The sequence below is a fragment of the Polyodon spathula genome, chromosome 1, assembly GCF_017654505.1.
Source record: "Polyodon spathula isolate WHYD16114869_AA chromosome 1, ASM1765450v1, whole genome shotgun sequence".
In the NCBI taxonomy this organism is placed as follows: Eukaryota; Metazoa; Chordata; class Actinopteri; order Acipenseriformes; family Polyodontidae; genus Polyodon; species Polyodon spathula.
Window position 1 is genome coordinate 39,529,188 of NC_054534.1, and position 16,090 is coordinate 39,545,277.

General features: G+C 41.2%; 1 protein-coding gene across 1 annotated transcript in view; it reads left to right on the top strand.

Annotated features, from left to right (window-relative positions):
* LOC121319649 (lipoxygenase homology domain-containing protein 1-like) overlaps nucleotides 1–6,872 on the top strand; it is a 102,764-nt gene extending 95,892 nt beyond the window's left edge. Inside the window, exons 41-45 of the mRNA XM_041257326.1 lie at nucleotides 547–732; nucleotides 2,110–2,280; nucleotides 2,373–2,511; nucleotides 3,206–3,367; nucleotides 4,971–6,872. Of these exons, the coding sequence (XP_041113260.1) occupies nucleotides 547–732; nucleotides 2,110–2,280; nucleotides 2,373–2,511; nucleotides 3,206–3,367; nucleotides 4,971–5,448 (1,136 nt within the window). The 3' untranslated portion in view covers nucleotides 5,449–6,872. The remainder of the gene's footprint in view (nucleotides 1–546; nucleotides 733–2,109; nucleotides 2,281–2,372; nucleotides 2,512–3,205; nucleotides 3,368–4,970) is intronic.
* Nucleotides 6,873–16,090: the final 9,218 nt, after the last annotated feature.

Consider the following 16,090-nt stretch of genomic DNA (forward strand, 5'->3'; position numbering starts at 1 on the left):
GATCAGTGGCAAAAACTCCTAATTAAATCCATTTTGATTCCATGTTGTAACGCAATAAAATATGGAAAAGTACAAGGGGGGAGAATACTTTTGAGAGCCACTATATGTGATGTCGGCTACAAGGAAGTGTCCTGAAAATAACAGAGCACATCTTAACAGCCAAATCACGCAGAGGGAATTTAACAGGAGTCCCACCTTCTACACCTGTCACATACAGACAGGAACAAGGCAAGAAAACAACATTGACAGATAAGAGAATACATTTTTATGCTCTTTCCAGTTAATGAAGTTAAAATAGAAGCCAGGTGTCTTTCTCTGAGCACTGTGCATGTCTGTAAATGTAGCCATTGGGGCACAAAACCTGTCATTTATATTGATTTAGAAGGAGAAAGCTTGGGGAGAGCAGCACACATGCATACGCTGTCTGGTATGATAAAGGTGATTTTTGGCTGACTATAATGAGAAGTGATTTTGTGCAACCATTAATGATCTATGTATGAACCCATAGAGCACCTGTTTTATTTCTTTCTTTTGCTTTGCCTCCAGGGGCTGGTACCGATGCCAATGTCTATATCATTGTGTTTGGAGAAAACGGGGACACGGGCACAATCCCACTGAAAGAATGCAACAACACCAACAAGTTTGAGAGGAAACAAATGGACGTCTTTAAGTTCCCAGAAATGCTGAGTCTGGGAGAGCTCTCCAAGGTCAGAGTATGGCATGACAATAAAGGTAAGGAAATGAAGGTGTCACAAAACTGTACAATATCTTTCAACTCCATATTTGGAACATATCTGTATTCAGTAATTATCTTACTCGTTAGACATGGTTTTCATAATATTGATTTGTTCCTAGAAGACTAAGGGGGGTGATTTAAGTCTTTAAAATCTTAATCTGAAAAGTTGACATAGTTAACTAGTTAGCCACACAGAGAGTGGTGAGGGTATGTGTGGCAAAGTGGCTAGTGAAGGGGAACAGGTGATGCGATGCAGGAGTGACAGGCAGACAACGGTATCCAGTGAAAAAGGTGCTTTAATTATAATCCAGGTCTGGTGACCATAAAATAATAAATCCACGGGTTTACACAACAAGTATAAAGTGCGGGGATAATGACAACAGGGCACAGTCCTGAACAATAATGAATACACGGTCACCAGTCCTGGGTGAGTGCAGACGTGCGTGTGTGGTGGTGAAGACACGGTAATTCATGATGGTTGAGGCAGTGGTGATCCGGTTAGTGGTGACCCTCGTTGATAGCTCCAGATTTGTGCGTTTAGCTGTCTAGTGGTGAAAACACAGACAGTTATTTACACAGACACAAACAACACACAACACTCTTTCTTTAAATGAGAGCGTCTCTCTCGGTCCTCAGTGTTTACCCAAACGAAGGAAAAGATCAGCGTTACCCTGGCCCCTATATATACTCCCGCATGACGTCTAGGTAAACGGTTGCAGCTGCCTTATTACTTGCAGCTGCCCCTCGTTTACCTTTCAGGTCAATACGGTCTTACAACAGAGTCTCGCTTCTTTCCAGACTGACCGACTTCCCGGTCCCAGAAACAAACTGTCAGGCCAGCCCTTCCAGATACTTATACTCTCGTTCTTTAGCGCCCTCATAGGTCGGGAGGGAGATTTATCACCAGAACTCATTGTATTTCTGTCACAGTATTGAATGAATTAACTAGTCATGTTGCTGAGGTTGAATCACTTGTTTCAACCTCAACAATGACCTTCTCTCGTGTACATTTTCCTATGTTCCTGTTTACAGATAGTAACCTGCAACCTGATTCTACCCTGCTCTATATCCACATTAGATTGCTTCATATTTCTTTAATTTAGCATTATTTTTGTGTCTATACCTGTGCTATAGGTTACATTATCTGATTGCAGCTTGATCATTGGAGTTTGAACTGCAGCAGATGAAGTGATATACGGTACAGCATTTACTTGCATATTCCAAGTCCTACATTTCAGCTCATTAATTCATCAGCTTTAAAACATTACACACATTTACTAAACCAAAAAGTACATTTTAAGACAGGCTGGTTAAAAAAGCTCAGTCTCCTTCGTTAATGGGTGGGGATTTGACTTTCATTTTGTCTTGATCAGGTGCTTCAGCAGGCTGGCACTTGGAGTTCATCGAAGTGAAGGATGAAACGATGGATAAAACATTCCGGTTCCACTGCGATCGTTGGCTAGCGAAGAATGAAGATGATGGGCAGATCATACGGGAACTGCCCTGTGCAAATAACGATGTTCTAGACTTCACAGAAAGAACAAGTAAGTCACATCATGTCAGTGTCAATCATATGAGTTGAGATTGAAAGTTAACCACGAGTGTTAAATAATATTTTTTTATTATTTTTTTTAAGAGTATGACATTCTTACAGTAACAAGTGACATGGATGATGCAGACACAAAGGAAAATGTTTGGATTGTGTTGGAAGGGAATAAGGGCAGATCCAAAGAGTTCCTGCTGGAGAATTCAACCAAGAAAAAGAGGTTCTTAAGGTATTAGTTTATTATTACACTCTGCTTGAAGCTAAACATGGAATGGGATTTCTCACAAAACCTGAGCCAAAACCATGGCTCTGTGCACAACAAAGACATGGTCCAATACTAGAACAGTGTTGAAAAAATATGCGTTCCTTTTACAAAGGTCTGGTATTTTTTTTTTATTATAGATTGTAGTGGTGTTATTTTGCTAAACCGTCATATTGCCACAGTGACTTTTCTTAAGGCCAGCAAGGTGAATTTCTTTTCTATGAAGAGATTGACTGCTTCAGAAATTCTGTCAGTTCATGTTTAAAAAGTAGCATTTTAAATTAATAACAGACAATAGAAAAAAAAAATACTTCAGCAATTAAAGAGGTTTATAAAAGAAAGCTGTGGACTCACATACAGGGGGTCCTCATAATCATACATGAAAGGTTAAAAATATTTGAATTAAAGGAAAAGTTTTCGGGATACAAAATGTCTATAGGAGGCTATGGGTTTATGATAAAAGTCTGATACAAAATCAAGGCAGTGATTGTGCCATGTAGCGTGTGACTGACAGACAGGAGGCCAGAGGGAAAGGGTTAGGGTTAGAGTTAGGGTTAAGACACAATCAGCAAATTTTGAGAGTGAAAATGGAAAACAAATAAAATATATATTTTTTTATATAATTGTGACATTAAAATGCATCGGTTTGTGTGTTTTGCAGGGGGGCTACTGACAAATTTGATTTTTCCTCGAAAAATGTTGGTGATATTGCCAACATCTGTCTTGGCCACTGTCCAAAAGAAGGAAAGAAATTTACATCGAGAAATGATGCTTACTGGCATGTGGAAGAAATCATTGTCACAGAGCGGGAGCTTGGAAACAAGTAAGCAGAAGTGATTCCCAGAAACCCATGGAGAATCATGTCTATTTTTTTACTGCTCGGGTGTAACACTGTAATATTATACATTTTTGGGAAGTGTGAGGTTTGTCATACAAGAATAGGACACTTAGCAACTAATTGGATTATATTTATACAGTGCTCCCCTTTTATAACCCTGTGGTCGGGAGCCATAGTTAAGAGACCGTGCTGTTTGTGTTCTGCCTTACAACAAGACTAGTGTTAGTGTAATGGCATTATGGGGCAAATGGGATCCATGACCATAGCGCCTTATAACCTGTTACACAATATAAAGGGGAAGCACTGTACTTTATGATATTGTAATTGTACTGTAGTTTAAAAATGACTAATAGTGGTGGACTAGGGATGTGTGCTAATAATTTCCTTCCCATAAAACAGGATTTAACAAACTTACTGTTACTTAATTTTTACACAAGCCTCATTTCAGAAATTCCACTTTGTTCAGGCTTGTTCAAACACTCTCCCAAAAGTAAAATATACTGTCGAATTTAACTAGGGCTGCAACGAAGGATACAATTTGACCTTCGAAGGTTCGGAACACATTACCGAAGGAAGTTTCGAACCTTCAATGGCACTAATTTGCATAATTTACTGGTGACCTCACCATAGCTACTAGTTTATATTTTTATATTTTATTTTATTATTTTAATTCATATAAATGGAATAAAACATTGAGATGTATTTTAAAAACACGTTATATAGAACAATAATCATGTTTTTATAATTAAAATAAAAATACACATTGTTTTATTTACACATAATTGATGCTGCTTATGACATACAGGAAGCTTGCATTGCACCAGCAGCTGACTTGGACAAAACAAAGCTTACTTTAACAGTCTCTGTTCCAAGCAGGTTATCAGTCACAGTCCCATTTTAATACTACTAAAAATATTAATAATAATACCAATAATAGTGTGAACTTACGCTTGTCAAGTGACCCCAGAGATTGGTTATACCTACATGATATGAGTCACTTGCGCAGCTGCATTAAACTTTTTTTTTTGGTCACCTGGGCATTTAAACAGCAGAGGGGTTTCGAGACATTTCTTTTAATACAGCTTACTCTATACAACGCTTTGCTGTCGAGATGGTACATGAAGAAATTAAAGGTTTGTCTCTGGATAACATGAGCTAGAGGGGGGAGGGGTGGACGGTGCTCAGTTTTCAAAATTAAAATGATTAGTGTTAGTGTGTATTGTCTATGTTTTAAAACATATTCTACCATATCACTTCTCTTACAATGTCTTGTACACTAGGTATTTAATACATATTTTACTGAAGCACTACAATGTTATAAATACCAGCCCGGTGCATTGGCATTCTATACCCTACTCCATACACAGCAGCAGCGCTATATAGAGTTGCTGGGTATAACAATTTGGTACAATGGTAGTGGATTTTAATACAACAATGTTTGTTTACGTAATATGTATTATACAAATCAAAAGATTGAATTTTGCACATGAATGACATTTAATGTGGGATTTTCTAGTATTAACACATTGTTATATATATATAACAAGTGTTATATCAGGGTTGTTAATAATTTTTTTCTTGGCCACAGATACATTTTCCGGTGTAATGCAAAAATACCATTGTCGGCCAAGAGGGATGACTTCTTGAGTTTTGAGTGTGCCAAGGCGGTGGAGAGCTTTGCCAGCAAGGCCCGGAGCCTGGTTCCCGTCAAGTACGAGATCATCGTCATTACAGGAGGTGAAAAGGGGGCCGGAACTGACGCCAATGTCTTCATCACTATTTACGGCTCCAATGGCGACTCTGGCAAGCGGGCGCTGCAGCAGAAGTTCCGGAACCTCTTTGAACGCGGACGAACTGACCGTTTCATAGTAGAGATGCTGGACTTGGGGGAAATCCACAAAGTCAAAGTTGAACATGATAACAGTAGCATGAGTCCGGGATGGTTATTGGACAGGGTGGAGATCACCAATACTGCCACGGGCGTCACTACCCTTTTCCTTTGTGGCAAATGGTTGGACAAGAAGAAAGGTGACGGACAGACTTGGAGAGTGCTGTACCCGAAATAGTAAAGAATTTAATTTAGTTTTTTTTTTACAGTAGTTAAAGCCTCTCCATATAATTTGGCAAATTCCATTTACTTACAAATATGTATTTTTTTTTTACATTTAGTTCAAAACAGGACCTCATGAGAACAGAAAGACGCCGGGAAGGCTGAGCATGTCACATTATATATTTTTATCCCACTGCACTCTTTAAAAATGTTATGTAGTACAAAAATGCCTGTAAGATGTTTCTAAAATGCAAAACACACTGAAAAAAAAGTAATTGGAACAGAAGCTTTTGTGATAAACTTACATACAAAGAACAGCCTAAATTGACAGCTAAATCACAGTTCAATAAACTAACATTTTGAAATAGCGACTTTTCCAGTAAGTCAAGTAATGAATCAACTTTTTTTCCCTTCAAAATTCATGGGGAAAACTGTGTTTATAACATGCTTTTAATACAAACAAGATGTATGGTAAAATGCACTTTTTTCTAACAAAAAAGTTTATCTAGCAATCTGTTTGGATTAGTTTCTATTTTTATAAAGACATTTTCACATTTGGTTTCATATACCAGGTGCCTTATTTTGATTAAGCCCAGTTTTATATATTAACAATACAGTTGCAGGTGTGTTATGCTCCAGTAATGTCAATGCATTGAGCCAATTATTTTGATAGAATTTCAAGCAAAAACCATTAGAAAAGTTTTGAAAATAAATTCCTATACTTTAAAATCATGCAAACTAATTTAAATCCTGCCTTAATATATCTTAAACAATTTATTACTTGGCAATTTATTTTTGTACTGATTTCACCAGGGCTTTGAATTGCTGCAGTGCAATAGCACACTCTTCTACCTCAGAGAGCATGCTTGGAATTACAGCAATTAGTTATAGGACCTAAAACATTAAGTCCCCAAGAAGCTTACCTTTTATATATCAAGAAAGACATTTTTTGTGTATGTATATTTAAAGAACTCTAAATTATGTTGTAATGTAATTTAGGTTTTGTAAGTTTAAAATGTATTTTTTTAAATGATTGTTCCAGACTTGTTTGCTTGAGGCAGCTATTCTGTTAGGAGAAATTAGTCCATGCACAGGCATATCTTTCAAATAACATGGAGCACAAAACAGCAAGGATAAAGTATGTTGCATTGCTCTCCCCAGGATTCTGCCATATATACTTTTACATGAACTGCTCCAGCTATTGGACAAGTGTATTTCCTTTGATATGTCTGTTGATTTCTGTGTAACCATATTTTTCCTCACTCTTTACCACACACATGGTGGCTTGGTCACAATTTGCATAGAGTATCCTTTTAGATAATGACATTACTGATGCACCCCGTACCTTTACAGACAGTGCCACAGGAATATGGATGCAATCGGTTAAGCTGGTCTAGTCAACAAAAGTACTATGCAATGTATGACCTTATTGTTCAATAAAATGGTTTGCTATATGGGCTATGTGTGATGTTGTTTTTTAGCAGTTGTTTTATGTGCTTTTTATATGTATAGTTGAAGTCAGAAGTTTACATACCCCAATGGGAATTTTGAATTTTTATAAATGTCTTGATAACAAAGAATTTTAGGAAAAATCTTTTGTAGCAAAAGTGTTGCTTTTGTGGATTAGGAAAAAAGTTACAAGAAATAGATGTTTACAATTATTTATTTCAGCATTTTTTTAAACATTTTTTTTTTTGCAAAACTCAAAAATTGCTAATTCAAAAGTATATATACCCTGATTAATGACTACAACTGCATATCATCGGCCTCTGAGATTTGGAATGCAAGGAAATAACTATGATCTAACAAGCAATAAAAAATGGTTATACTTTAAGAAGCATCTGTGTTTTAAGACTGATTTATATATTGTTTCTACATTTGCAACTTGGAGTCCTGTTCCACACAGTTCAGGAGATGAGGTGAGGTGTGTTTATGTACAATAGGTGGGTAACAATAGCAGACATAAAGGAGGAAATGCTTTATTGGAATCAGAGAAATCTGAAGTGGCTGGCGCCAGTTCAATATCTCTATCTTGCTGCTTTGGCCTACATGGAGAACATTTGAGACACAATCTGGTTTCAATTTCCAGCTATTTTAAGCAAAAATGCACTGGAAACTTGGAAAGAGAATATGCATGTGCATGATTTTTCTTTATCTATGCCTTGTTTTCTAAAATGCTTACATGGAAATGGTGTTTATGCATTGAGAAAGTAAGCAGCCCCTGGCAGTATCACACCAAAAGCAGACACATAAACGGAGCCCATGTTGTTTTCTCATTTTGGTAAAACCTGATTCATTTATATAGGTCTAATTGAAAAACATTTCTTTTATTTTGTATAAATAATTTGAAGCTATGGCTGGTTATTGGTCTCCCAGTAGACAAAAAATTAGTAAAACTTACCTTCTATGAGTGCTTGAGTAATTTTGGTAAATCAAGAAACAAATACACATTGGTGTATTTTGGCAATTTTTATGGTTTTAACATAGCCATTTCCGATTGAGATATACCTCTCTGTAGCCAGAATTGATCTGACTACGTATGTCAAAGCCACTCGACAACCCCCTCTGCATCAGGCTCAGAGTCCCCACCCACGAGTGGATAAAGTGCTGTGAGCAGAAGGGATCAGTGTCATTTTATCACCAGCCTTGCCTGAGAAGGAGTGCTGAGTCTGACTGTCAAGGCTGTTTTGTGAGAAGTCACATTTTTTCTATTCCACTGCCTGTTTTCTCCACCTTTAGCCCTCGGTTTTGATTACTTCCCACCACGGCCTTGTGCACCACTGGAAGCCGGCGGGTTTCCCCACTCCTTCCCCGGGATCCTGTACCCCCTCTGGGCTAACTCCTTGTTGCTGTGCTCCTCCGGAGCCTTTTCTTCTATTTTTTGTTCTCTCCCTTTAGTGTCAAAGACGATAGAGAGTAATATTTGTAATACTAACATTAGGAAAGAAAAGTACATTCATTTTTCTTTGCCTCCTTTCTTTCGTTCTAGGGAGATTGCTTCAGCGCTCAAGTGAGCAGTTTCCTTGTTGCTTGGCTACAGAGCCTGTGTACACAGAAGGCCCCTAGTTCCAGTTGTTTTATCAAGAAGAGATGCTCTCTAGTTTTAAAGGCTTTTATAGCTATACTGCATGGCAGTGTTGACTGGCGTCGACCAGTTGGGAGGACACCTCCCTAGTATCTTCTGCCACTTTAGTGAGCAGCTGGTCAGCGTCACTTTAACGAAGATTACTAGTAGGAACTAGCCCGCTGGCAGATCCTGGCCCCTACATGAAATTGCTCATGCAAGCTGTGCATCCTTTCCAAGAGGCCTCCACAGAATATTCACTTTTCTATGCACCACCACCTGTTTCCACAGCTTGGTACCAAGCCTGCATCACTTGCTCTCCTCGGTACTGCCAGATTTGTTGTCCTCCTTTGGCCACCCAGCAACTGCCCCTGCTATCTCCTGAGCGATTAATAACCTTTGTGGGATGCATGATGCAGAGAAGCTGGGCCTTGTCCACTTCCCGTCTGTTGAGGCTTCCATTGCCTTGCATTGCTTTCTAAGGACGTTTCATGCCCTAACAAGCAATGTCGCATTACTGAAAGGCTACGAGGTTACTGCATTTGCCATGCACCTTGGCAACTACAGCAGCATACTGGTACCTTACCAGTCTACGCTGCTGCAGTCATTGTCAGCGGATCACAGGCCTTTGCCCAAGCGGTTGGATGTCCTGCGCCATCGTCTCCAGCTGTCAAAGTACAACAAGCTTTAGGAAGGAACATCGCAGCTCTTGTGGCTGCCCAGAGGCATCTTTGGCTCTCTCAGGCACGAATCCCAGATGGCGACAAAGCATCTTTACTTGATGCCCCAGTTACACCAGGGTACACGTTAAAGCCCACTGTGGATGAGATGCTGCAGCGGTTTGCCACTGCTTCCACAAGGGCAACTGTGTCAAACTCTTTCCCAGCCCATCAATGTGTTGGGCTCATGAAACCACCCTAGGGCTTTGATGCCACTTGTCCAGGGCCAATTTCACCAGGCCCATCTGGACTACCGGTGATCATGCACTATGGACACCTGGATGCTCACCACATTCAGTCCAGTTACCTTATATGGTTCCTTTCGGGGCGTGACCACAACAATGTTCATGATTCCACAGGATTCTATCTTAGTGTCTCAGGAGGTGTCAGTCCAGTTTCAAAAACAGGCCATCTCCATCGTAAACCCTCTGGACAAGAGAAGGGTTTTTATTCCAGGTACTTCCTGGTGCCTAAACAGGATAGAGGCCTCAAGCCAATCCTTGACCTCAGACAGCTCAACCTGTTCTTGAGGCAAAGGAAATTCAAGAGGCTGACAATGCAACAGCTGTTGTAGATAATGAGGCCAAGTGACTGATTCACCACGGTGGACTTTCTATATCCCCATAAGACCCGGCCACAGGAAGTACTTGCAGTTCACTTTTTGAGTTCCGTGTCCTGCCATTTGGCCTCTTCCTGGCACCTTGCACTTTTTTCGAGTGCATGAATATTATACTGGCCCCTCTGATACTCAAAGGCATCAGAGTTCTCAATTATCTGGACGACTGGCTAATATGTACCGAGTCACCCACAAAGGCAGCATTATACAGAGAACTGGCTCAAAAGCTGACTGACACCTTCTCAGACAGCAATCTGTCTTGGGATGAATAAATATATCAAAGCTACTCAGCCAAGCTACTGTGACGCAGTCATGCCCACCCCAAGGATACAAAAGGACTGAACTCAGTACCTTTTTTCCATTAAAGAACTGATGTGACAGGAGAGCTGTGACAAAGTGGCTGAGTGGATGCAGGTGCAGGTGCAGGGGTGATGCAGTGTGGTAATGAAACAGACAAAGAGGTTTAATCAAGTTTGGAAAAGTTTATTTTTGTATCCAAGTCTGGTGACCAACAACAATAATAATAAACAAGAACGGGTTTGCAGACCCAAATAATGACAACAGCCCACATGTATCCTCCCCACAATTGTACATACATGTTCACCAGTCCTGGGTGAGTGCAGTAGTGCTCATGGAGGGTGATACAGGTTATTTGTGACAGTAGTGCAGTACTTTTCCGGCTGTAGTGCTGGCCCTTGGCGACAGCTCTGGAATTGTGTTAGCCATCGAGTATGGTTTAAAGAACAAGAGGATTACGCACAGACAAACAAACAAAAAAACACTCACGATACTGTTTTCGATGCTAAACTGGGTCCCTCACAGTCCTTCTCAGTTTAAATTACAAAGCCAAATGCAAAGGAACAGATTACAATTTTCTGTCCCCTTTTATGCTGTCCTAGAGTCACCTGGCTACAGCTCCTGCTGATGGAGACAAAGTGCCACTGTTGGATGCACCTATTACACCGGGGCCTTCCTTTGGTCCCGTGTTGGATGAGATGCTGCAGCACTCTCACCACACACAGGAATCTACAAAGGAACTGGTGCACTTGCTTTCAAAAAAGCAACCACCCCCAATCCACAAAACCACTTCAGGCAAAGCCACAAAGATGTGGAACCATCTGGAGTATTGGTGTCAGTGCACCATGGACATCTAGGTTCTTATTACTATTCAAACCAGCTACCCTTTGCAGTTCAAGCATGGTCCCCCTCCTTTTCGGGGCGCAACTCCAAAATCAGTCACAGTCCCGCAAGATGCCACAGTGGTGCCTCAGGAGTTAGCAGTTCTGCTGCAAAGGTGAGCTATTCATATGATACACCCCCTCCAGTTGGAGGAAGGGTTCTACTCCAGGTACTTCCTACTGCCCAAGCGGGATGGTAGCCTCAGACCAATCCTCGACCTTAGGCAGGTCAACCTGTATCTGAGCCAAAGGAGGTTCAAAATGTTGACGATGCAACAGTTGTTGCAGTCAATTAGGCCAGATGACTGGTTCACAATCCCATAAAACCAGCGCACAGGAAGTACCTGTGGTTCCCCTTTCTGGGAACAGTGTATGAGTTATGGGTCTTGGTTTGGCCTTTCTCTAGCTCCCCTAGCTCAATTATTTGGACAACTGGCTCATTTGTGCCCAGTCTACAGCTCAGGCACTCTCATGGAACTGGTCACCGACCACTTTCAACAGTTTGGTCAAACGGTGAATGATGCTAAGAGCCAGCTGATGCCTTCCCAAACAGCCACCAATCTTGAAGTGTGCTTGGACTCCAGGTCCATGCTGGCCACTCTGTCAGACATCAAAGTGCAGAGAAAAGCAATCTGTTTAAAGCTTTTTCAACTCAACAGAGTGCTCAACGTAGTGATGTTCCAGAAACTTCTGGGCTTAATGGCAGCAGCTTCTCAGACCCTACCTGTGGGTCTCCTGTGCTGTGCCATGGTTCAACAGCAGGATTTTTCCACATTCTTGAATCGTGGCCATCTATTTACAATGTCTCATCACTGTCTAAAGGCACTCTCTTGATGGAAACAGCCTGCCCATCTATGCCTCGGCATAGTGCTGGACAGTGTCACCAGAAGGAAGGTCGTTACCATGGACGTGTCCAGCCTGGGCTGGTGCGCTGTGTGGAATGGCAGGGGGGCAGAGGGTGTGTGGAACCCCCATCCACATCAATATTTTTGAGCTACAGGCGGACAACACAACAGTGGTTGTCTATATAATCCACCAGGGTGACCTCAGGTCTCCCAGGGGAGTTTCCAGCATATTCAACCCTGAGGTGGTGAACCTCATTTGGGAGAGATTCAGGAGAACAGTGATAGATGTCTTTGCCTCCCAGGAAGAAGAGAAAACCAAGCAGTACTGGGCCAAGATTCTCTTAGTAGCCCCTTATTGGCCTAGTAGACTGTTTTTTAGTCCTGATGCAGCTCCTGAACATCCAGTCATGGAGACTACTCAAGCACCACTGGGATTTTATGGCATCCTGACTCATCGAGCATGCAGATTTGGGTCTGGGCCCTGATCGGGTGTATTTGAGCTTTCTGGGTCTGTCCAATAGGGTTATTGACACCGTACCTGGTATGGGTAAGTGTGGCATCTTTCAAACGTGGTGCCTGCCCCGGGGGGTTCGACCCCATGACCTGTCACATGTTAGCTATATTGCAATTTTTGCAGGACCTGTTCCTCATCCCCATCTACATTAAAGGTCTATCTGACAGCTATTTCAGCTTGCCATGTCAAAATTGATTCGGCCTCTTCAGGAGCACTCTTGCTGGTGAAGCAATTTTTGAAAGGAACTCATCTATGAAGGATATTGTTCCTCGCTGATTGCATTTTTATGTCAACCAGTCTGTGGAATTGGAGGCTTTCCCTCCATCTTTTTTCCAGTCTGACAGAAAGCGGCAGCTCCATACGCTCTGTCCAGTGTGGGTCCTGGCACATTATGTTGACAGGATGAAAAGTTGGAGGCAGTCCGAACAATTTTTTGTCTGCTATGGGGTGAAGTCCCATGGTCAAGCCCTGTCTAAACAGAGGCTGTCCAAATGGATAGCAGATAGTCAGGACTGCCTATGAGTGAGCCAACTTGCCCCCTCCACAAATGCTCATTGCCCAATCCACCAGGGGCATGGCAACTTCGTGGGCTTTATACCAGGGTGCATTTGTCAAGCACATTTGTAATGCAGTGGTGTGGGCTACTCCCCATATCTTTACTAGGTCGTGGATCCTCAAACCCTGGCTTTAGAATTAGAGTGGTAAGGGTGGCTTCCAAGTGAACCCTTACAACACAGGCATAGAGGTGAGCTTCTAGCTACTAGTTACTGGGGTCCCGAATGGTAACACATAAGGCAGCCTCGGTTTAGCCTTGTAACATTCTAGTCGTGTGGCAATCTGGCTCTTGTGATGGCTTGGGTATACTGACCCATTCTGTAAAGGTTACATTTCGATTTCTATGTCATGTCACTGTATGAACATCCTCTCATGGTGGAAATACCCAGTTTACCTGTGCTTGGCCATAGCTCTGGACAGTACCATGAGGAGAGAAATCATTACTACAGACACATCCAACCTGGGCTGGGGCACTGTATGGAACAGGCATGGAGTGAGGGTGTGCAGTGTGGAAACCTCTTTTTTTAAACTGCCGGCAGTTCACCTGGCCCTGCAGAATTTTCTAGGGGGCAACAAAGGAGACTGCTACAGGGTAGCATCACAGACCAAGATGTTACAGGCAGGAAGAGAGACTCAAGTGTTTAAGTGCTTTTGTGCATGTTTAATATAAGAATACAGTACAGTACTAAACCAACAAAAAACACATCAACAAATAAACAGGCACCAGGGCCAAAACAAAAGGTCTATACAAAAACTCATGGACATAACAGGACAGCAACACGCAGCAATACACCTTCACCTTCACCAACATTAACTCCTAACACCCGTGATTATCCATTTTATAAACCTGTGGCTGGAGCATCATTAACCGTTTGCGGTCCTTTGTTGAACCAGGTCCAACATTACAATTTTCCCTTTCCAGTCCGATGTCAGACCCTGTCCGGCATCCTCAAAAAAAAGTAAAGCACAGGTCTCTAGTCGTTTTATCTCCGGAAAAATCTGAGAAAACCTTTCAATGGCTGAGTGAGACCGATAGGAGCTGAATGAAGCTGAAAAAAAAGGGATTATCTAATAGCTCCATGCATCACATAAATAACACAGACATAAACAAAGGAGATAGCTGCTTCCACATCCAGCGCTCAAAGAATGTCATAGACATTTGCAGAGCTTTTTGAGATGTTATAGTGTTATAGTAATAAAATAATAACTTAACTTGGATCGCATTAGTGAGGAGTTTGGTGATAAAACGAGTGATCAGGAGAAGATTTATCAGTATGCACGTCTATAAAGATGTATGTGCAAAATACAGCAAACAAAGGGTGGAGCTTCGCTGGAGATACAGTACTGGGTGTCATTTTGTGATTCAATGCCTTTTAAATCTGTTTTACTCTGAAAGAAACAGCGCATGTAAAATAAATTAGACCTGACGCGCCTGACAAGCACTGAATAAATGGACAGCAAAGGGTTAACCATTATCATTCAATTATGGCCCCAGTTTAACCTCCTCCCTGCCAACCCAATATTCCCCACACGCATACATACCTTATACCAGCAGGGCTTTTGGCATGGACATCATGGCAGTGGTGGCCTATATAAACCACCAATATCCGGTTCCCTAACCTCCATCGTGTGGCCCACAAACTTCTTCTCTGGGTCCACGAAAACCTCCAGTTCCTAAAGAGAGTTAATCCGCTGTGGTTAATGAACTGGGCTCTGAGGGTCCTGGTAGCCTCGGATTAGCCCAAGAGAGGCTGGTTCTCTGCACCGGTCCAGCTCTTGGATGGCCAGCCTTGGGACCCTCATACCTGTCAACACTGAGTTTTCAAAATAAGGGCACTTTTGTAAATTGAAATCTTAGTGGCCTGAGTTCAAGTGAATACCTATATAAGACAAATGCATACAACCTTTCCACTTTATTACTTGGCAGAAAGACAGTCATACGATGCTCCTTTCAATTGCTTAAAAAAAAAAAACAACAGAAAAACAACCATGCCATGCTTCACAATCAAATACTCTCTTGGCCCCTGTGGTTCTTATTGTACTGTAGTTGTAGGTGGCTGATTTGGCAGCAGCCAATACTTTGCAAACAGGTCCACTGTTGCTATGCTCTTGCGCTTTGCATGACAGCAAAGCACACACAGTTGCCGTTGTTACTTTCATCAAACCTAAAGGTTTAGTTTGGTACTGCACATTGACTTCGTAGATATGGCACCTACTTTATAACAAGAAAAAAAAAGCATCTAAATTCAATAAAAATTAATCAGATCAAACTGCAGATCAATAACACCACTGACAGTGTCATGTCATTGTCATCTATCTTCTATTTTAAATGAACACACTGTATATAAAGAGATGTTATAAAAACATCTGAATTTCGAAAGCAATGTTGATGCTAAAATTGTAATAGAAACACCTTTCAATATTTGTAGTCTTTCCTGCAGAATACTGTGCAATTTGAGTCTGGGAACATCTGCTTCAGATTTGCAGAATTAGTCACAAAATGATAAGGTCTCTGCATATGTAAAATATCTTGATCTCCATTTTGCCTTTCGCAAAAAAAGATGTTATTGAAGCGCTGGTTTTCTGAGCGCCGCTGGCTTTTTGGTTTTTGTGATCTCTCGTGCTTACCACAAACATCCTTCTTGCTTCCATGTTGCACTGTTAAAATCAGTCCTGCATGGTTTACAGAAAGTATGCTTTTCCAACATTGTTTGTGATTATGTCAGAATATGTTGTGGTCCAAGAAACTTGAAATTTGTATTAATATATATAATATATATATATATATATATATTTTTTTTTTTTTTACCGGACGAGTAGGGCTTATCGCATGCATCGTAAAAGTATGGAGCGTGCCTTGTACACTGAATGCATGCCTGCCACAGGGCTCCTCTGGATTGCACTGGGGGGCTATGACAAGCAGCTTTAACATACATGTCATAAATATTCTGGTAAATCAGGCTACACAGAGTTACATACCAATCGGTAATGGATAACATTTCTATTTCATGGAACCAGAGTTATAGTATATAACCTAACATTTACTCACTAACAGCAAGTTATTAATTTCCCAGAAAGGTCCTTATTTGATGGTTGTTATGCACTTTGAATCTCTTCTTCTATAGGAACTCCAGGATTCAGATAATTAACCTGTGCAGAAACCAAGA